This window comes from Heterodontus francisci, unplaced genomic scaffold (assembly GCF_036365525.1).
Source record: "Heterodontus francisci isolate sHetFra1 unplaced genomic scaffold, sHetFra1.hap1 HAP1_SCAFFOLD_51_1, whole genome shotgun sequence".
Taxonomy (NCBI): domain Eukaryota; kingdom Metazoa; phylum Chordata; class Chondrichthyes; order Heterodontiformes; family Heterodontidae; genus Heterodontus; species Heterodontus francisci.
Genome location: NW_027141937.1, coordinates 902,650 through 926,347, shown reverse-complemented (window position 1 = coordinate 926,347; position 23,698 = coordinate 902,650). Strand labels below are relative to the sequence as shown.

The window sequence follows — 23,698 nt, the reverse complement described above, 5'->3', positions numbered from 1 at the left end:
TTGGTCAATGGGCACAGGCAGGAAAGTGGAATTAAGGCCTAAATCAGAACAGGCATGATCTTATTGAATGGCAGAGCAGGATTTATGGGCCACATGGCCTTCTGGAAGCGATCCTGAGTGTCATTGTCGATATCTGCCCTTGGTGACAGGAGGTTCCCAAGGTATGAGCAGTGATCCACATTGTCCAGTGACTCGCCGTGGATCTTAATACTCGGGGGCAGTGTCGGGGAGCAGGCTGGCAGAGGACCTTAGATTTCCGGATGTTTTGCTTCAAGCCAATTCTTTCATGCGCCTCCATGAATGCATCGATGAGGGTTTGAAGCTTGGCCTCTGAGTGTGCGCATATGCAAGCATTGTCAGCATATTGCAGCCCGATGACAGATGTTGGAGTGGCCTTGCTTCAGGACTGCAGGCAATGTAGTTTCAATAGTTTCCCACTCGTCCTGTAGAGTAGATCTGCTTACACAAACTAAAGAACAGCTGATGGGCTGAAAGAGTGCAGGAAATACAGCAACTTGCTGACAGCCACGACATGTGTGGATTCTTCAGCACCATCAAGACCATTTATGGCCCAAATTACCAAGGACCTACCCTACTGAGAGTAAAGAATGGAGTGACACTGATCAAGGTCAGAGAGGCAGTCAGCACTCGTTGGAAGTAGCACTTTGAAGATCTTCTCAATCGCATCTCAGTCCTTGATGCAAGTGCCACATTCCACAGCATGTTACCCACCATGACGTCAGCACAATCCCAGCCCAACAGAAATTGAAAAGGCAATCTAACAGGTAAAAAAAAAAATGAAGGCCACCGGCAGAGATGGAATTCCCTCTGAAAATCTAAAATACGACAGAGAAGAACACTTAACACAAATACATGGTCTCATTTCCCTCAGCTGGAAGGACAAGAGCATGCCAGGGATCTCTGAGATGCTGTCATTGTGATCATCACCAAAAATGGTGACAAGACCGACTGTGGTAATGACAGAGGGGTATCCCAGCTGTTCACTACAGGGAAGGTCATCACAAGAGTCCTTCTCAACTGTCTCCTCCTCGTGGCTGAAGATCTCCCACTGGAATCACAATGTGGATTCTGTCCATCAAGAGACACAGTGGACATGATCTTCACAGCAAGACAATGCCAAGAAAATGTAGGGAGCAGCAGCAACCTTTCTACCTGGTCTTCTCTGACCTTACAAAGGCCTTCGACTCTACCAACCAGGAGGGATTATGGAACGTCTTCCTCAAATTTGGCTGCCGGAAAAATTCGTCACCAACCTCCAACGACTGCATGATGACATGCAAGCTGAAATCCTTCCCAACGGACCTACCACTGACCCAATCCCAATGCAAACTGGGGTCAACTAAGTCTGTGTCATCGCACCAACGCTCTTTTCCATCTTCCTCGCCGCAACACTCCGCCTCAACTCCTCACACTCAAACGCAGCAACAGAGACTGACAGATACAGAATGGATGTCATACTCAAACACAGTACCAGAGTCTGAAAGATACAGTGGTGCGGTGGTTAGCACTGCAACCTCACAGCTTCAGGGACCCGGGTTCGATTCTGGGTACTGCCTGTGCGGAGTTTGCAAGTTCTCCCTGTGACCGCGTGGGTTTTCGCCGGGTGCTCCGGCTTCCTCCCAGCGCCAAAGACTTGCAGGTTGATAGGTAAATTGGTCATTGTAAATTGCCCCTAGTGTAGGTTCGGATTACTGCAGGGTTGGTATAAATGGGTGATTGTTGGTCGGCACAGACTCGGTGGGACGAAGGGCCTGTTTCAGTGCTATTTGTTTTAGTTTATTTTAGAGATACAGCACTGAAACAGGCCCTTCGGCCCACCGAGTCTGTGCCGACCATCAACCACCCATTTTATACTAATCCTACACTAATCCCATATTCCTACCGCATCCCCACCTGTCCCTGTGTTTCCCTACCACCTACCTATACTAGGGACAATTTATAATATATCGCGAAATAAATAAATACGGAATAAATCCATACAGCACCAGAGACTGAGAACTGCTGAATGACAGAACGCAATCAAACACAGGAGCAGAGAATAAAAGAAATGGAATTAATTGCACACTCACATGCAATAGCAACGACACAGAATCATCAATAAGCGTCCTTTCAACAACATGCAGAACATTTCCAGAGAGCTTGACACAGCGAGCGGCTCTTTCAATGTAAACTGGAGCTGGAGAGAGTCTTTGTGAAACATACTTCCTGATTGCAGTACGAATGTTTGTGATTGGCTGCAAAGTTTGAATGTGATTGGATGGTGAAGGACACCAATTATAGTATTACAATATTAACCCATTGTGACATCACTCCCAATCACCCAATCACAATCTTTACTTTCCCCCATCCCTTATTAGCATCGAGCTGTGGGATTGTCTATTTAATCCGCACTCGGAAGGGGTTTGGTTTATTTCTGTGTCTGAAATTGAAACTGAAGATGGTTGAGGAGAAGAAGAAAGCAGCTGCGAAGAAGGGCGCCAAGAAAACTGTGAGTAAACCATCAGCAAAGGGCGGTAAGAGGCGGAGAAAGTCGAGGAAGGAGAGTTACTCCATCTACATCTACAAAGTGATGAAGCAGGTTCACCCCGACACCGGCATCCCCCCCAAGGCCATGAGCATCATGAACTCGTTTGTGAACGATATTTTCGGGCGCATCGCGGGTGAGGCTTCCCGCCTGGCCCATTACAACAAGCGCAGCACCATCAGCTCCCGGGAGATCCAGACCGCCGTGCGCCTGCTGCTGCCCGGGGAGCTGGCCAAGCACGCCGTGTCGGAAGGGACAAAGGCGGTGACCAAGTACACCAGCTCCAAGTAAAACTGCACAATGGACTGAAAAACATCCCAAACACAACGGCTCTTTTAAGAGCCACCCACAATCTCTCTGAAAAAGCTACAACATCATCTCTCTGGTTTTGATTTGTTTTGTTTTTTTATACGAAGAGTCTGGAACTTTCTAATTGCCTTTCTGATCTCTTTTAACCCCATGGATTCTGGGTGATTTCGTCAGATCTTTCTGTCTCTGCTTAATAATGCGGCGTAAGTTAATTACTGATCACTGACCCCATGTACGCTTTGATCTCGGACTATTCTCCGTCCTTTTTGAAACAGTCTGTAAGCGGCGGCAGAAAGTCTCATTCACAGCATTCTGGAAGCGGACACATTTCAGGTCAATCTTTGTCAAGATACCGCATCACTGATTCTAGATTTAACCTATTTGTGGGAGACAAAAGCGGAGAGAAAGTGTTTTATTGTCAGGAGTTGAAATGTGAGACTGAGGTTTCCTACAACAGCGGGGTTTCTAGAAAATGTACTTATCAATTATTGAGGCCGAGCTTGAACAAGGGAAACAAGTGACTGAGAACTGATCTGTCAGCTGATTGACGAAATAGTACAATAGCGAAAATGAACGCGCGTCCGAGATCAAAGCGAACATGGGGTCAGTGATCAGTAATTAATTTACACGGCATTAAGTAGAGACACAAAGATCTCAACAGTGAAAGTGAATCACCCAGAATCCATGGGGTTAAAACAGAGATCACAAAGGCAATTGGAAAGTTCCAGACTCTTCATGAAAAAAACAAATTGATACCATAGAGATGATGTAGCTTTTTCAGAGATTGTGGGTGGCTCTTAAAAGAGCCGTTGTGTTTGGGATGTTTTTCAGTCCATTGTGCAGTTTTACGTGGAGCTGGTGTACTTGGTCACTGCCTTTGTCCCTTCCGACACGGCGTGCTTGGCCAGCTCCCCAGGCAGCAGCAGGCGCACGGCGGTCTGGATCTCCCGGGAGCTGATGGTGCTGCGCTTGTTGTAATGGGCCAGGCGGGAAGCCTCACCCGCGATGCGCTCGAAAATATCGTTCACAAACGAGTTCATGATGCTCATGGCCTTGGAAGAGATGCCGGTGTCGGGGTGAACCTGCTTCATCACTTTGTAGATTGAGTAACTCTCCTTCCTCGACTTTCTCCGCTTCTTGCCGCCCTTTGCTGACGGTTTTCTCACAGTTTTCTTGGCGCCCTTCTTCGCAGCTGCTTTCTTCTTCTCCTCAACCATCTTCAGATCCAATTGCAGACACAGAAATAAACCAAACCCCTTCCGAGTGCGGATTAAATAGACAATCCCACAGCTCTATGCTAATGAGGGATGGGGGAAAGTAAAGATTGTGATTGGGTGATTGGGAGTGATGTCTAAACGGTTTTATATTGAAATTGCCTAATTGGTGTCTTCCGCCATCCAATCAGAATAAATATTTGCAACCAATCACAAACACCCTTACTGCAATCCGTAAGTATATTTCACAAAGACTCTCTCCAGTCCCAGTTGATAGTAAAACAGCCCCTCCCTGTGTAAAGCTCCCTGGAAATGTCCTGGCTGTTGTTGGGAGGACACTTTTTGACTGATTCTGTGTCGTTGTGTCTCTGCTATTGCATGTGAGTGTGCAATTAATTCCGTTTATTTTACTCTCTGCTACTGTGTTTGAGTGTGTTATGTAATTTGGTAGCTCTCAGTCTCTGGTTCCGTGTCAGTGCGCCATTTTCCCACACTCTCTTGGCCAGTCTGGACATAGCAGTGTAAGCCTTTCCCATGTGCTTGTTGACTTCTGCATCGGGAGACAGGTTACTGGTGATAGTTGAGCCTGGATAGGTGAACTCTTGAACCACTTCCAGAGCGTGTTCGCCCATATTGATGGATGGAGTATTTATAATGTCCTGTCCCATGATGTTCGTTTTCTTGAGGCTGATGGTTCGGCCAAATTCGTTGGAGGCAGCCGCAACGCTGTCAATGAGTCTCTGCAGACACTCTTCAGTGTGGGATGTTAATGCAGCATCGTCAGCAAAGAGGAGTTCCCTGATGTGGACATTCTGTACTTTGGTCTTCGCTCTTAGACGGGCAAGGTTGAACAAACTGCCATCTGATCTTAGAGTAAAATTCCTTCTTCTGAAGACTTGAACGCATGTGAGAGCAGCAGGGAGAAGAAGATCCCAAACAGTGTAGGTGCGAGAACACTGCTATGTCCAGACTGGCCAAGTAAGTGTGGGGAAATGGCACACTGACACGGAACACAAAAGTCCAAGTATATCAAGCCTGTGTCCTCAGTACTTTGCTCTACGGCAGCGAGGCCTGGACAACGTATGTCAGCCAAGAGCGACGTCTCAATACATTCCATCTTTGCTGCCTCTGGAGAATACTTGGCATCAGGTGGCAGGACCGTATCTCCAACACAGAAGTCCTTGAGGCGGTCAACATCCCCAGCCTATACAGCCTACGGAGCCAGCGGCGCTTGAGATGGCTTGGCCATGTGAGCCGCATGAAAGATGGCAGGATCCCCAAGGACACATTGTACAACAACCTCGTCACTGGTATCAGAACCACCGACCGTCCATGTCTCCACTTTAAAGTCGTTTGCAAACACGACATGAAGTCCTGTGACATTGATCACAAGTCGTGGGAGTCAGTTGCCAGTGATCGCCAGAGCTGGCGGACAGCCAGAAATGCGGAGCTAAAGTCTGGTGAGTCGAAGAAACTTAGCAGTTGGCAGGAAAAAAGACAGAGGCTCAAGGGGAGAGACAACTGTGTAACAGCCCCGACAACCAATTTTACCTGCAGCACCTGTGGAAGAGTCTGTCGCTCTAGAATTTGCCTTTATAGCCACTCCAGGTGCTGCTTCACAAACCACTGACAAGCTCCAGGCGCTTACCCATTGTCTCTCGAGACAAGGAGGCCAAAGAAGAAGAAAAGAAGTCTCCGGTGCTGTGTGCATTCACTCTGTATCTATCAGACTCTAGGACTGTGAGTGTGACATCCATTCTGTATCTGTTATTCTCTGGTACTGTGAGTGTGACATCCATTCTGTATCTGTCAGTCTCTGGTACTGTGCGTGTGACATCCATTCTGTATCTGTTCGTCTCTGGTACTGTGAGTGTGACATCCATTCTGTATCTGTCAGTCTCTGGTACTGTGAGTATGAGGAGATGAGGTGGAGTGTTGTGGCAAGGATGATGGAAAAGAGCATTGGTGCGATGACACAGCCTTGCTCGACCCCAGTTTGCATTGGGATTGGGTCAGTGGTAGGTCCGTTGGAAGGATTACAGCTTGCATGTCATCATGCAGTCGTCAGAGGATGATGATGAATTTCTCTGGGCAGCCAAATTTGAGGACGTTCCATAATCCCTCCTGGTTGGTGGAGTCGAAGGCCTTTGTCAGGTCAGAGAAAACCAGGTATAAAGGTTGCTGCTGCTCCCCACATTTTCTTGGAGTTGTCCTGCTGTGAAGATCATGTCCGTTGTGCTACTTGATGGACAGAATCCACATTGTGATTCCAGGAGGAGCTCTTCAGCCACGGGGAGGAGGCAGTTGAGAAGGACTCTTGTGATGGCCTTCCCTGTGGTGGACAGCAGGGATAACCCTCTGTAGTTACCACAGTCAGTCTTGTCACCTTCTTTAAAGATGATCACTATTCCAGTGTCTCGGAGATCCCCTGTCATACTCTCCTCCTTCCAAATGAGGGAAATGAGACCGCGTATTTGTGTCAAGAGTGCTTCTCTGCCAGATTTTAGAATTTTGATGGGAATTCCATCTATGCCAGCGGCCTTATTGTTTTTTAGCTGTCAGATGTCCTTTTCAATCTCTGTCAGCCTGGGATTGTGCTGACAGCACGGTGGGTAGCATGCTGTGGAATGCGGTCAAGGGCACTTGCATCAAGGACTGAGTTGCGATTGAGGAGATCTTCAAAGTGCTACTTCCAACGAGTGCTGATTGCCTCTCTGACCTTGATCAGTGTCACTCCATTCTTTAATCTCAGTAGGGTAGGTCCTTGGTAATTTGGGCCATAAATGGTCTTGACTGTGCTGAAGAATCCTCACATGTCGTGGCTGTCAGCACGTTTTTGTTGTTCCAGTGTTCTTTCAGCCCATCAGCTGTTCTTTAGGTCGCATGTGTAGATCTACTCTACAGGAAGAGAGGGAAACTATTTAACCGATGTTGCCTCCAGTCCAGATGTAAGGCCACTCCAACCTCTGTCATCAAGCTGCAGTATGCTGACGACGCCTGCGTATGCGCACACTCAGAGGCCAAGCGTCAAACCCTGATCAATGCAATCACGGAGGTGTATGAAATAATTGGCCTTAAGCAAAACATCCAGAAGACAGAGGTCCTCTACCAGCCTGCTCCCCGACACTGCCCCTCGACTATCAAGATCCACGGTGAACCACTGGGCAATGTGGATCACTGCTCATACCTTGGGAACCTCCTGTCACCAAGGGCAGATATCGACAATGACACTCAGCATCACGTCTACTGTGTCAGTATAGCCTTCAGTCCTCTGAGGCAAAGAATGTTTGATGACAAAGAACTTAAATCAGACACCAAGCTCATGGTTGACATGGCTGCAGTGTTACCTGCCCTCCTGTATGTGTCAGAAACATGGATACTGTACAGCAGACATCTCAAAGCCCTGGAGAGATATCACCGGTGGTGATTCCGCAAGATCCTGCAAATTCAGTTGCAGGACAGGCGCTGCAATATCAGTGTCCTCTCTCAGGCCAACATCCCCAGTATCGAGACACTGGTCATGGCTAGTCAGTTATGTTGGACGGGCCACATCATCCCCATGCCTGACGCCAGAGTCCCAAAACAAGCTTTCTACTCTGAACTCCATCAGGGCAAGAAGCTACCAGGAGGGCAGAGGAAACATTACAAGAATTTCCTTCAAGACATCCTGAAAAGCCCTGACATCTGCACTGATTCATGGGCATCTCTTGCCGGAGACCACCCAAAATGGAGAAGAAGCATCCGCGAAGGTGCCAGCCAGTTTGAAATTCGTCGACATGCCCAGGAAGCAACCAAATGCAAAGAGTGGAAGGAGTATTTGGAAATTGGAGAATCCCATTCACCCACCTCACCAAGCACCATCTGCCCCACCTGTGGCCGAGTGTGTGGATCATGAATTGGACTATTCACTTGCCTAATGAACCACAACCCTGGAGTGGAAGAAGGTCATCCTCATTCCTGAGGGAGTTCCGAAGAAGAAGTTTAGTGTGACATCCATTCTGCATCTGTCAGTCTCTGGTATTGAATATGAGTGTGGGATTCATTCAATATCTGTCGGTCCCTTGCACTGTGTTTGAGTGCAGTTTTCAGGCTGTATCGATGAGTATCTTGTGTGTGAGTTTTGTATTCATCTGCATCTTTCAACCTCGAACACATTATTTGAGTTTTGCAGTCATTCTGAACTGACCCTTGGTAATGTATGTGTGTTTGAGGGTGATTGTTTACCTGTTAATCTGTTGTCCTGTACATGAGCGTGAGATTCATTCTGTATAACTCTATCTCTGTTCTTGTTGTGTGTTTGTGTGATTCATTCTGTATAACTCTATCTCTGTTCTTGTTGTGTGTGTGTGTGATTCATTCTTTATGCTCCATCTCTGGTATCACATTTATGTGTGGTATCAATTCCATTTCTGTCATTTCTGGTACTGTATGTGAGGGTTTACTTCATTCTGTAACTGTCAGTCTCTGGCACTGTCTGCATGTTCTGGATCCATTTTGTAACTATCAGTCTCTCGCAGAGTGTGAATGTGGAATTAATTCTCTCCATCTCTAGTGTCATGTGTAAATTTGGAGTTCATTCTGAATTGGTCATTGGTACTGGATCTGCCATTCTCTAGTACAGTTTGTGAATGTGGGATTCGTTCTGTACCTGTCACTCACTGGTACTTTGTGAAAGTGTGCAATACATTCTGTATCTGTCGGCCTCTTGTAGTGTGTGTGATCGTGGGATGAATTAATTAGCTAGGTGGTGCTCGATGTGAATGTGGAAATCATTCTGTAACTCAGTCTGATATTGTTCTGTGAGGGTGGGAATTACATGTATCTTTCAATCCCTGGTGCTGTGTGTGAGCATGGGATTCATTCTGTACCTGTCAGTCATACTGTATGTATCTGTGGGATTTATTCTGTACCTTTCAGTCTCTGGTATTTTGTACGAAAGTGGGATTAATTCTGGATCCACTGCCACACACTGGTTGAGTGTGTGTGTGTGTGTGTGTGTGTGTGTGTGTGTGTGTGTGTAAGAAGATAAAAAGATACAAAATAGGAGCAGGAGATGGCCATTTGGCCCATCGAGCCTGCTCCGCCATTCAGTAAGATCGGGGTTGTTCTGATAGTGGCCTTGACTCCACTTTCCTGCCTGCGCCCATGACCATTGACTCCCTTGTAGATCAAAAATCTGTCTATCACAGCCTTGAATATATTCAATGACCCAGCCTCCACAGTCCTCTGGAGAACAGAATTCCAAAGATGAACAACCCTCTGAGCGAAGAAATTCCTCCTCATCTCCTTCTTGAATGGGAGGCCACTTATCTTGAAACTGTGGTCCCTAATTCTACATTCCCCCACAAGGGTAAACATCCTCTCAGCATCTACCTGTCCAGCCCACTGAGAATCTTATAGGTTTCAATAAGATCACCTCTCAATCTTCTAAACTCCAGTGAGTATAGGCCCAACCTGCTCAACTTTTTCTCATAAGACAATCCAACTTCCCAAGTATCAGCCGAGTGAACCTTCTCTGAACTGATTCCAATGCAAGTATAGCCCTCCTTAAGTAAGGAGACCACAACTGTGTGGAGTACTTTAGTTGGGATGTCACTAATGCCCTGTACAGTTACAGCAAATCTTCCCTACTTTTAAACTCCATTCCCCTCTCTAAAAATGCCAACATTCCAGTTGCCTTCCTAATTACTTGCTATAGCTGCATGCTAACTTTTTTGTAATTCATGTACCTGGACACACAGATTCCTTGGTAATACTCTGTTTTTCTATTCTTCCTGCCAAAGTAGACAATCTTACATTTTCCCATATTATACTCCATCTGCTAAACTTTTGCCCACTGATTTAACCTATCTATATCTCTTTGCAGACACTTTGTGTCCTTCTCACAACTTGCTTTCCTACCTATCGTTGTACCATCCATAAATTTGGATTTACACTCGGTCCCTTCATGCAAGTTATTAATAAAGACCATAAAGATTGAGGCACCAGCACTGATCTCTGTGGCACTCCATTAGTTACAGTTTGCCAATTTGAAAATTCCCCAATTATCCCCACTCTGTTTCTTGTGAGTTAGCCAATACTGTATCCATGTGCGTGCAGTTTTCAGATTGTGTCTATCAGTGTCTGTTACTCTGAGGTTTGGACTCTTTCTCAATCTCTCAGTGCTACTATTTGTGTGTTAGGTTGCTTTAGATGACTCAGGCTGAGGTACTGTCAGTGAGTGCAGTAATCAACCTATACCTTTCAGCATCTGGCACTGAGCATGTGTTTCAAAATCACTCTCTAACTGTCAGTGTCTGGTACTCTGTGTGATTGTGGGATTCATTATATAACCTTCCGTCACTGGGACTGGTGCAAGTCTGGATTTATTCTACATAAAAATACAGCACAGCAACAGGCCACTGATGTGGTAGGTTTTAAGCAGACCGGTAGATACATAAATCCTGTTTGAGGTTTTGCCCAGTATTAAATACTATCTGTCACTGTGAACACAATAGTGAAATATAATGTATCCTACAATCTGATACAGGATTGATGTGCAAGTGTAACTCAGGCTGTACTCATCAATTTGATCAGTGCCATTCAGTCTAACTCTGAGTGAGAATCTTGGAGTTGCATGTAAAATGAGCTCAGTCTGGAATTGTACAGTATCTTCCTTCTGACACTATATGAGGTTTTAGGACTGGTATGTAATTTATAGCTCAAACTATACTAATCAAATTTATATTGTATCTTTTAGTTTCACAATCCGGATGAGTTTTAAAGTGGAATCTGAGTTTGTACCTCTGCAATCTGATTATGCACTTGAGATTTGTATCTAATGTATATGTCTGGACACATTATGGGAATTAATACTGATAATAAAGTCAAAACCCGTGTAAATATTAGGCTGGTATTTAACTTGAATCTCGGAGCACTTCATTGAGGTTATTTCTGTAACTTTGAAACAGCAACCATGTGTCACTTCTATGTGCATTTAATTTGTAACTGAGGTTGCTCTATTGTGGGATTGACACACTGATAATTTGATAGTGGGTGAGAATTTGGACTGGGATTTGTGAATCTACCTGTCAGTGATACTGAGTTGGGGTGACATGAAAACAACGTGCGTCTCTCCTGCTCCATTTGATTGATGGATTGAAAATGTGTCTCTGGATCTGTTTCTGCTGTCGGAGACTGTGGAACTGATGACCTGTCTGTGTCTCTGCACTCTGTGAGTGATAATGTACGGACTGTGTGTGAGAAGGAGCTGGTGACACTCTTCCATGTAACTTGGTGGAGGAAACATCACATTTATTTTGGTTCATTCAATTATTTGTCTGTTTAAACAAAAGAATGTTTATAATTCAAATACTGGTGAGACAGAAGATACAGGATTTTAATGAATTTAATCTCTCATAATAATTATAAACGCCCACAAAGGAAGCCTAGCCATACAAATATTATCATTGTTTGACTGCACTGCAGTAACAGTTTCTTCCCATTCTGTCTCCATCCCCTTGTCCACACACAACCCGAGAATGGCCTCTCCCTTCCCCCACTCACTCCATGTTCCGGGACCAGTTCCTGCTCCACTCCGCCTCAAACAAACAGCCCCCGCCTGCCCCTGAACTTGCCCCGGACTCGATGCTGATCTCTGAGTCTATCTGCGGACACGCTCCCAAAGCGATGTGCTGCTGGAACGAGGCTGCTGTTTGCTCCCTTCCACCGGGACCGGGATCTCTCCATTGGCGGCTGTTTTAAACCATCTTCTTCCGCTCACAGGCAGTGCTCGGGGAGGGGAGCGCAGGCGCAGATTTCTGCAACAATTCCGCAAACAGAAACATGGAAAAATTCCGGCACAGAATGAGGCCATTCGGCCAATCATGTCCGTGCCAGCGCAAAGAGAGCGATCCAGCCTGTTCCCACAGTTTCTTGTTATTGGACAGTGAAGTGTGGGAACAGAGGCGGACAGTCAGGATGTGGGGAGTTACACAAAGAGAATCTATTATCGGCACCAGGTGAGAAGTGTGAAGGACACATTTTAAACAGTGGCTGTTTGGTTTCACTTGAACGGTTAGACCATGGGAGCGGGAACTGGAAATCTGACCTGTGTAAAAGTCCCTGTTCCGTCGGTCAGTCCCATTCATGGCCCAATGGATTGTTTCTGGATGTCATTTAATTGTTGTAAAATGGCCAAAGCCCCTGGTATGCAGTAGCTGGGGGCTGCAGGACTGCAGTGGAATCAGACACTGACTCTGTTTGTATTGCTGGGTTTCCTTTGTGATTGTTCATAATGATTATTAATTGAAAAATTGTTTTGGTCACTTTTGTATCTTCTACCACATCTCTTCCTGAATTATAATAAATACATTTCCTTTCTGCAGGCAAATACTTGATGGAAGCTGAATAAATGTCGTGATTCCTCGACACGAGGAAGTGCAGCCAGCTCCTCACACACAGTAAGTACAGTATCACTCACAGAGAGCAGAGACATCAGTTCCACAATCACCGCCAGCAGAAGTAGTCAGACCGGCACTGATCCCAAGTTCCAGAGACCAACAGTCAATGCAACAGTCAGACAGAGCAGGAAAGATTGAACTTGTTTCCATTTCACCACAACTCAGTCCCACTGACAGGTAGATACATCAATCCCAGTCCAAAATCACACCCACTATCAGATTGCAAGGCACTGTGTCACTCTCACAAGACAGCAGCCTGAACTACAAATTCAATGTCAGATGGAACAGACAAACAGTACCTGATTGTAAAATACAGAATTAATTTCAATAATGTACCCAGACTGCAGACTGAGCTCCATGTTACACACCACTCCACAAATCTCACTAATAGTCAGAGTGGAAGACACAGTATTCATTCCTTTACTGCAAACTGAATGAACCTGACCATTACATACCAGGACATAAAACATATTGTAAGATGAAAGGACACAGACCTGAAATGTTAATTCTGTTTCTCTCTCCACATATGCTGCCTGAACTGTTGAGTATTTTGAGCATTTTTGTTTTTTTAAATTTCATATTTCCAGAATCTGCAGAATTTTGCTTTTATTTTAGAGTTAAAGAAACATTGCATTGTGAGGTGAGAGTGACTGCCCTTGACATCAAGGCAACCTTTGACCATTAATGGCACCAAGGAGCCCCAGCAAAACTAGTGTAAATGGGAATCATGGCAAAACCCTCTGCTGTTTGGAGTCATACCTAGCACTAAGGAAGATGGCTGTGGTTGTTCAGGTCAATCATCTCAGTCTCAGGATATTACAGCTGGAATTCCTTAGGCTCGTGTTCTAGGCCCAACCATCTTCAGCTGCTTCATCAATGACCTTCCCTCCATCACAAGGCCGAAAGTGGGGATGTTCACTGATGATTGCGCAATGTTCAGCACCATTCATGACTCCTCAGCTACTGAAGCAGCCCGTGCCCAGATGCAGCAAGACCTGGACAACATCCAGGCTTAGGCTGATAAGTGGCAAGTAACATTCGCGTCAGATAAGTGCCAGGCAATGACCATCTCAAACAAGAGAGAATCTAATCATCTCCTCTTGATGTTCAGTGGCATTACCATCACTGAATCCCCCACCATCAACATTTGGGGGCGGGTGGTGTGGGGGGGGGGGGGGGTTACCATTGACCATAAACTGAACTGGACCAGCCACATAAATGCCGTGGCTACAAGAGTAGGTCAGAAGCTAGGAACTCTGTGGTGAGTAACTTACCTCCTGTCTCCCCAAACCTATCCACCATTCACAAGACACAATGCAGGAGTATGATGGAATACTCTCCACTTGCCTGGGTGAGTGCAGCTCCAACAACACTCAAGTAGCCTGCTTGATTGCCCCCAAGCACCACCTTCAACAATCACCCCATTCACCACTGATGCACAGTGGCAGCAGCGCGTACCATCTACAAGGTGCACTGCAGCAACACACGAAAGCTCCTTTGACAGTATCTTCCAAACCTGGAACTTCGACTACTGAGGAGGACAAGGGCAGCAGTTGCAAGGGAACACTACCACTTGCAAATTCCCCTCCAATTCACAGATCATCCTGACTTGGAACGATATCGCCATTCCTTCATTGTCGCTGGGTAAAAATCCTGGAACTCCCTTCCAAACAGCACTGTTGGTGTTCCTACATCTCAAGAACTGCAGCGGCTCAAGAAGGCAGCTCACCACCAATTTGTCAAGGGCAATTTGGATTGGGCAACAAATGCTGGCACAGCCAGTGATGCCTACATCACACTAACAAATGAAAAAAGTGAGGAAATAGTGAAGGGCTTTTATAGAGTACATGGGGACATGCTTCCACTTGTGGTGGCATCTGAAACAAGAGCCAAAATATAAAATCGTCATTCATAAAACCAATGAGGAATTCATGAAAAATGTATTTACGCAGTGAATGGTTCGAATCTGGAATTTGTTATCACAGGGAGAGGTTGGGGTGAATAGTATCGATGCACTGAAGGGGAGGTGGAACAAATGAACAATTGTATGTGGAGAAAGGAATCGAGGGATATACATATCGGGCTTCATTTAAAAAAAAAATTTTGCATGTGAAGCAGGATGGCTGGAAATATATGTGGAGCATAGAGCAGTTGGGACGATCCCAGTGCAGTGTTTTGTCTGGATGGATCTGCCCAGAACACTTGCGATGCAGGAGCTGGGAGCTTCAGTACTTCAGTGGAGGCAGATAATGACACCGGTTTTTATTTGTGGATGTTCTTAATGATTATTGATTGAGAAATTAAATTGACCTCTTTGATATTATGCACCGCATCTGTTCTTGAGTTATCAGAAATATTTTTTTCTTCATACAGGCAAATACTTGAAGATATTGTGATGAATGTGATGGTTGCTGCACTCGAGGCACAAGGAACAGTGCAGCCAACTCCTCTCACACACAGTAGGTACATTATCACTCAGAGTGCAGAGGTACAGATAGTTCATCAGTTCCCTGGTCACAGATTGCAGAAATAGTCAGGCTCACATTGATCCCAAGTTCCAGAAACACATTTTCAATCCAACAACCAAACAAAGCAGGAGAGAAAGAAGTTTTTTCCATTTCACCCCGATTGAGTCCCACTGACAGTCAGATACTTCAATCCCAGGTCAAAATCACACCCACTAGCAGATTGAAATGCAATGTGTCAATCTAACAAAGAACAGTACAGCACAGGAACAGGCCATTCGGCCCTCCAAGCCTGCGCCGATCTTGATGCCTGCCTAAACTAAAACCTTCTGCACTTCCAGGGTCCGTATCCCTCTTTTCCCATCCTATTCATGTATTTGTCAAGATGCCTCTTAAACGTCGCTATCGTACCTGCTTCCACCACTTCCCCCGGCTGCAAGTTCCAGGCACTCACCACCCTCTGTGTAAAGAACTTGCCTCGCACATCCCTCTCAACTTTGCCCCTCGCACCTTAAACCTATGTCCCCTAGTAACTGACTCTTCCACCCAGGGAGAAAGATTCTGACTATCCACTCTGTCCATGCCGCTCATATCTTTGTCAACCTCTATCATGTCGCCCCTCCACCTCCGTCGTTCCAGTGAAAACAACCCGAGTTTATCCAACCTCTCCTCATAGCTAATGCCCTCCAGACCAGGCAACATCCTGGTAAACCTCTTCTGTACCCTCTCCAAAGCCTCCACGTCCTTCTGGTTGTGTCACGACCAGAATTGCATGCAATATTCTAAGTGTGGCCTAACTAAAGTTCTGTACAGCTGCAGCATGACTTGCCTATTTTATACTCTATGCCCCGACCGATGAAGGAAAGCATGCCATATGTTCTTGACTACCTTATCCACCTGCGTTGCCACTTTCAGTGACATGTGGTCCTGTATGCCCAGATCTCTCTGCCTGTCAAATTTAATGCAGACTGAGCTAGCAATTAAATATCAGATAGAATTGGCACACGCTACTGATTGAATGGCACAGAATCTAACCTAGTGATGTACCCTGAGATTTAAATTAAATATCATACCCAAAGCTCACACCCATTCATTATAAAGGATGTTTAAACATCCCCATAGTGTACCCTGAAATACAAGTTGCATACAAGTACAACATTCATTGCAGTGAATGTTTCAAAGGTGCTGAAAGATATTGTAAGCTGAGACACAAATTAGATACCAGTTCAGACCTCGCCCACACTGTGAAATTGAAAGAGACAGAATCAATTCCATCAGTGTCGATTGATATAAACATTACATCCCATTCTAAAAAGTGATGCAATACGAAACTAAAATACAGTATCAATTCCACCAGACCCCCACCACCCTCTGGCTAAAAAGTATTTTCCTCATCTCCCCTGTGATCTTTCTGCCAATCACTTTGAATCTATTCCCCGAGTCACTGATCTCTTTGCTAAGATAAACAGGCCCTTCACTTCAATTCTATCCAGACTCCACAAATTTTGTACATGCCAGTCAGATCTCCCCTCAGTCTTCTCTGTGCCAAGGAGAATAGCCCCAGCCTATCCAATCTTTCCTCAAAGCTGCATTTTTCCAGTCCCGGCAACATCCTCGTAAATCTCCTCTGTACCCTGGCTCGTGCAATTACATCCTTTCTGTAATGAGGTGATCAGAACTGCACACAGTACTCAAGTTGTGGCCTGACTAATGATTTATACAGTTCCAGCATAACCTCCCTGCTCTTATATTCTATACCTCAGCTAATAAAGGAAAGGATTCCATATTGTCTTCTTACCACCTTATCGACCTGTCCTGCGACCTTCAGGGATCTGTGGACATTTACTCCAAGGTACCTCACTTTCTCTACACCTCTCAGCATTTTCCTGTTAATCGTGTATTCCTTTGCCTTGTTTGACCTCCCCAAATGCATCACCTCACACTTCTCTGGATTGAATTCCATTTGTCATTTTTCTGTGCATCTGACCAGACCATGAAGATCTTCCTGCAGCCTGCAGCTATCCTCCTTGCTATTTATCAAACAGCCAATCTTTGTGTCATCTGCAAACTTCTTGATCATGCCCCCTACATTTACATCCATGTAGACTACATCAACTGCACTACCCTCATCTATTTTCCTTGTTAATTCTTCAAAATTTCAATCAAGTTGGGCAGACAAGATCTTCCCTTAACAAATCCATGCTGACTATCCTTGATTAATCTGTGCCTTTCTAAGTGACATTTTATCCTGTCACTCAGAATAGATTCCAATAATTTGCCCACTACTGAGGTTAGACTGACTGTCCTGTAATTATTCGGTCTATCCCTCACTCCCTTTTTAAACAGAGGTACAATGTTCGCAGTCTTCCAATCCTCCAGCATCACACCTGTATCCAGTGAGGTCTGGAAAACGATGGTCAAACCTTCCGCTGTTTCCTCTCTTGCTTCTTTTAACAGCGTGGGGTACATTGCATCCATCCCTATTGATTTATCAACTTACAAATATGCTATTTGTATGTCCTGTCACTAATATGTCCTCTCTCCCTCTATTGATCACATCCAATACTTCATACCCTTCTTCCTTAACTCCAATATCTGCATCATCACCCTCTTTTGTGAAGACAGATGCAAAGTATTTATTAAGAACAGTGCCAACATCTTCTGCCCCTACACACAGGTTACCTTCATGATCTTTTATGGGCCCTACTCTTTCCATAGTTATCCTTTTTCTGTTAATGTTTTGATAAAACATCTTTGTGCGAACCTTGATTTTGATTGCCAATATTCTTTCATGCCCTCTCTTAGCTTTCCTAATTTCAATGTTGATTTCCCCCCTCCACATTCGATACACCTCTCGGCTTTCAGTAGTATTGAGTTCTCTGAGTCGGGCATAAGCTTTCCGTTACTGCCTTATAATACTACCTTATAAGATCCATGGGGCTCTAGATTTGGCCTTCCCACCCTTTTTCTTTGTGGGAACATATTGACTCTGAACCCCTGGAATCTCCCCTTTGAGTGCTTCCCACTGCTCTGACATTGATTTACCTTCAAGTAGCTGTTTCCAGTCGACCTTTGCTAACTCACTCCTCAGCTTCGTAAAGTTGTCCTTGCCCCAACTGAGAACTTAAACACCTGTTCTATCCTTGTCCTTTACATAATTATGTTAAAACTGACTGAATTATGATCACTACCACCAAAATGCTCTCCCACTGCCACTCCTTCCACCTGCCTATCTTCATTTCCTAAAACTACATCTAAAACTGCACCCTCTCTTGTTGGACTTGCTACATATTGGCATAATAAGTTCTCCTGAATGCACCTCAAGAATTCTGCTCCCTCAATTTATTTCACACTAAAAGTATCCCAGTTCATGTTGGGGTGGTTAAAATCCCCTACTATTACTGCTCTATTGTTTTTGCACTTCTCAGAGATTTGCCTACATATCTGCTCTTCTATCTCCTGTTTGGGGGTCTATAGCACACTCTCAGCAGTGTGATTGCCCCTTTTTTGTTCCTCAGCTCAATCTATACGGCCTCATTTGATAAACCTTCCAACATATCATCCGTCTTCACAGCTGTAATAGTTACTTTGAGCAAAACTGCCACCCCCCCCCCTCCTTTCTTATCCCCCTCCATATCACATCTGAAAACCCTGTAACCAGGAATGTTGAGCTGCGATTCCTGTCCCTCTTTAAGCCATGTTTCTGTAATAGCTGTGATATCATACTGCCACATGTCTATTTGTGCCCTCAGCTCATCTGCTTTATTTTCTATACTCCTTGCATTGAAAAAGATATGCTTGAGCACTGCCAAACTCTTTTTACATTTTCTAACCTTTGTTTCCTCTTTCTTCCAGACTCATCCATTAATTTTCTGCCTTCCATGCCTTCCGGTTCCCATCCCCCTGCTAAATGAGTTTCAACCCTCGCCAACAGCTCCAGCAAAATGTCCCGCAAGGAACTCTGTCCAGGCTCTGTTCAACTGCAATCCGTGTGACCTGTCCCAAGAATCTAAAGCCCTCCCTCCTGCACCATCTTTCCAGACACACGTTCATCTGTCTTATCCTTTTATTCCTGTACTCACTTGCACGTGGCACTGGGAATAATCCGGAGATTACTACTTTTGATGCCCTGCTTGCTAATTTCTTACCTAGCTTCATAAATTCTGACTGCAGGACAACATCCTTATTTCTACCGATGTTGTTGGTTCCGATGTGGACCACAAATGCTGGCTGTTCACCCTCCCCCTTCAGGATGCTCTGTAACTGCTCAATGACATCCTTGACCCTGGCACCAGGGAGGCAACACACCATTCCTGGATTCACGTCTGTGGCCACAGAAATAGCTGATTGTTCGATTCACTATTGAATCATCTATCACTATGGCTTTTCCAATCTTCCCTGTACCCACCTTTGCAGCTGAGTCACCCATGGTGCCATGGACTTGGATCTGGCTGCACTCCCCTGGTGAAGCATCACTGTCCTCCGTATTCAGAACTGAATACCTGTTGGAGAGTGAGATGCACTCGGGGTGTCCTGCACTTCCTGCCTGATTCTTTTTGACTGACTTGTGGTCACCCATTCCCTCTCTCCCTGCGTACTCTTAAGCTGTGGGGTGACCACTGTGGGCGGCACAGTGGCGCAGTGGTTAGCACCGCAGCCTAACAGCTCCAGGGGCCCTGGTTCGATTCCGGGTACTGCCTGTGTGGAGTTTGTAAGTTCTCCCTGTGTCTGCGTGGGTTTTCTCCGGGTGCTCCGGTTTCCTCCCACAAGCCAAAAGACTTGCAGGTTGATAGGTAAATTGGCCATTATAAATTGTCACTAGTATAGGTAGGTGGTAGGGAATGTAGGGACAGGTGGGGATGTTTGGTAGGAATATGGGATTAGTGTAGGATTAGTATAAATGGGTGGTTGATGTTCGGCACAGACTCGGTGGGCCGAAGGGCCTGTTTCAGTGCTGTATCTCGAATCTCTCTCTAATCATGAACATGCTTTCCATGTAACTCTCCTCATGAATGCACAGCAGTGTCTCCAGCTGCTGCTCAAGTTCCAAACCCAGAGCTCAAGCAGCCGCAATTGACAACACTTACTTGCACAAATGTTTTTTTTTTATTTCCAAAATATACTTTATTCATAAAGATCTGTAAAAAATACATTGCAAAACAGTTCCAAACAGCACCAAGTCACAAAATACAAACAGTGCAAAGGAGGTCAGTTTCCTTCAATGCAGGAGTGAGTTGCCTCACAACCCTTCCATTTCATTTTTCATGCCATATACATTTTATGGCAAACGAAAATTTTCCCGCTACAGTTTGTGGGGGTTTTCCATGGATCCAGCCCCTCAGTTCAGCTTGGTGGGGGGAGCTTACATGGTGGTCTTTCCCCATTGAGCCTTTGCTGTGGCTGCCCCAAGCTTTAGTGCGTCCCTCAACACGTAGTCCTGGACCTTCGAGTGTGCCAGTCTGCAACATTCGGTGGTGGACAACTCTTTGCGCTGGAAGACCACCAAGTTTTGGGCAGACCAAAGAGTGTCTTTCACCGAATTGATAGTCCTCCAGCAGCAGTTGTGGTTATCTCGGTGTGTGTCCCTTGGGACAGCCCGTAGAGCACAGACTCCTGTGTTGCAGAGCTGCTTGGGATGAACCTCGACAAAAACCAATGCATCTCTTTCCACACCTGCTTTGCAAAGACACATTCCAGAAGAAGCTGGGCAACCATCTCATCCCCTCCGCAGACACTTCGAGGGCATTGTGCGGAGGGGGTGAGACTTCGGGCGTGCAGGAAGGATCTGACGGGGAGGGCTCTTCTCACCACCAGCCAAGCTACACCTTGGTGCTTGTTGGAAAGTTCTGGTCATGAGGCATTCCGCCAAATGATTTGGCAGTCTGCTCGGGTAACCATCCGACAGCATCCACCATCTCCTTTTCCCGTAGGGCCTTGAGGACATTCCGTGCAGACCACTGCCTGATGGATTGGTGGTCAAAGGTGTTTTCCGCAGAAACTGTTCCACGAATGATTGGTGGGACGGCACAGTCCAACTAGATGGAGCGTTCCACGGCAATGCGACCAGGTCCTTCCTTCACAACACTGGGGACAGAGAGAATCTCAGCACGTAGTGACAATTGGTGTTGGCGTATTGGGGATCTGCACACAGCTTGATGCAGCTGCACACGAAGGTAGTCATCAGGATGAGGGTGATATTGGGTACATTATGCCCACCCTTATCCAGAGGTTTGAACATCATGTCCCTTTGGACCCGGTCCATTTTGGATCCAGAGATGAAGCGGAAAATGACTCGGGTGATCGCCACAGCGCAGGAATGGGGTATGGGCCAGACCTGTGCCACTTACAGCAACAACGTGAGCGCCTCGCACCTGAGGACCAGGTTCTTACCCATAATGGAGAGAGTTGCTGCTCCCACATGCTCAGCTTGTGTTGTACCCTGGATACTCGCTCCTTCCAGGTTATGGTGCATGCCGCGGCCCTTCAGAACCATATCCCCAGCACCTTCAGGTAGTCTGACCTGACGGTGAAGGGGACAAAGGATCGGTCAGCCCAGTTCCCAAAGAACATGGCCTCTCTCTTGCCGTGGTTAACGTTGGCTCCCAAGGCCAGTGCGAACTGGTCGCAGATGCTCATCAGTCTGCGCACAGACAGCGGGTTCGAGCAGAAGGCTGCGACGTCATCCATGTCCAGGGAGGTTTTAACCTGAGTGCCTCCACTGTCTGGGATTGTCACCCCTCTTATGCTCGCATCCTTCCTAATAGACTCAGCAAAGGGTTCAATACAGCAAATAAACAAGACAGGGGAGAGAGGACAACCCTGTCTGACTCCAGATTGGATCGGGAAACTTTCTGATTCCCACCCATTGATTGAGACTGTGCTACTGATGTTTGTGTAGAGCAGTTTAATTCAATTGCAGATTCCCTTCCCAAAATCCATTTTCGAAAGTACATCCATCATGTAGGTGTGCGATATCCTGTCAAAAGCCTTCTCCTGGTCCAGGCTGATGAGGCAGGTGTCCGCCCTCCTGTCCCGAATGTGGGTGATCGTGTCCCTGAGTGGGTAAAGTACAGGTCTGATCAGGGTGGATCACCAACTCCAAAGCAGACTTGACTCGACTGGCTATGACTTTTGACAGTATCTTGTAGTCTACATTAAGCAGTGAGATGGGCCGCCAATTTCTGATTTCTGCCCTCTCCCCTTCCCCTTGTAGATGAGGGTGATGATGCCTTTCCTCATGGATTCTGACATGCTGCCGGCTAGGAGCATACTGTCGTATACTTCCAGCAGGTCCGGGCCGACCCAGTCCCACAGGACCAAATACAACTCAACCGGTAAGCCGTCGCTTCCAGGAGTTTTACTTATCTCGAAGGATTTGATGGCCTTAGTCAGCTCATCCAGAATTAGCGGTTTGTCCAGTCTCTCCCTCCTGCTGTCATCTAAGACCTCTGTGATAGATGACAGTAAGGACTGGGAGGCTCTGCTGTCTGTGGGCTTCGCGTCATACAGCCCAGCACAAAAGGATTTGCTGATCCTTAGTATGTCGGACTGCGAAGACATTACCGAGCCATCCTCTTCCTGCAGGCTGCTGATAACAGAGCTCTCTCTGTGTACCTTTTAGAAGAAGTAACACAAGCACATCTCATCCTGCTCAATGGAGCGGACTCTGGACTGGAAGATGATCTTGTAGGCCTCCGTGGCAAAGAGCGAGGCCTGCTGGCTCTTCACCTCATGAAGGTCCTCCTTGACCTTGACCCCCATCGACTGAAGCCAGAGCAGATTTTGCATACTTTTCTGGAGTCGTGACATTTCCATCTGTCTATCTCTCTCGCCCTCTGAACCCCTTTGAAGATAAAGAACCTATTGATGTTCTCCTTGATCGCTTCCCACCACTGAACTGGAGACTCAAAGGTGGGGTTTCACGGTCCTCCAACCTTTGTAATCCCTTTTGAGTTCCTCAACATTCTCTGGGGTTAGCAGTGTAGCATTGAGCTTCCATGTCCCCCTGCCAACCCGCTGGTCATCCTGTCAGTGAAAGTCAGCCAGTAAAAGGCAATGCTTGGAGAAGAACACCGGCTTGACGTCGGTGGATCTGACCGTGAAAACACGGGACACAAATAGGAAGTCAATCCTGGAATGGGCAGACCCGTCCGTTCTTGACCATGTGTATCTATGCTGCGCTCTGTCTGCAGGTTTGCTGAAGACGTCGTGCAGTTTGGCATCTTTTACTGTTTCTATTAAGGATCTGGACATAGCATCCAGTTTGCTGTCGTCTCTGCCGGATCATCCAGGTGCATCGATGATGCCGTTGAAGTCACCGCCTAGGATGACCGGCCTGGATGTCGCCAGCAGCAGTGGGAGATGCTGGAAGACGGTCAGCTGCTCGCTGCATTGAACCGGGGCATAGACGTCAATCAACGAGAGCGGAGTTTTGTTGTACATTACATCTGCTACGAGGTGATGACCGCCAAATGGTTCTCCAGGACACGGGAAGCATCCAGGAGCTCCCACATAGCACAGGAGGTGGACTCTCGAGGTTGAAGCCCCCCTGCCATTCCTTTACGTTCACTGTTTTTCGGCTGCCGCATACGATGATGGGCCAAGTGGTCTCTTTCTCTGCCTTAAACCTTCTATGATTCTATGATTCTATCATGCTCACTAACATTATCCCCTTTTCATATACAGCACCACAGAGAGAGAGAGAATCAGTCCGACCATTCGTAA

General features: G+C 46.3%; 2 protein-coding genes across 2 annotated transcripts; one reads left to right on the top strand and one right to left on the bottom strand.

Annotated features, from left to right (window-relative positions):
• Positions 1-2,488: 2,488 nt before the first annotated feature.
• LOC137365673 (histone H2B-like) lies at positions 2,489-2,836 on the top strand (the record flags this gene model as incomplete). The annotated part of the gene is made up of 1 exon (XM_068028043.1): positions 2,489-2,836. A coding segment is annotated over one exon (348 nt), but the record flags the coding sequence as incomplete, so codon positions are not given.
• Positions 2,837-3,711: 875 nt separating this feature from the next.
• Positions 3,712-4,071, bottom strand: LOC137365672 (histone H2B 1/2-like; the record flags this gene model as incomplete). The annotated part of the gene is made up of 1 exon (XM_068028042.1): positions 3,712-4,071. A coding segment is annotated over exon 1 (360 nt), but the record flags the coding sequence as incomplete, so codon positions are not given.
• Positions 4,072-23,698: the final 19,627 nt, after the last annotated feature.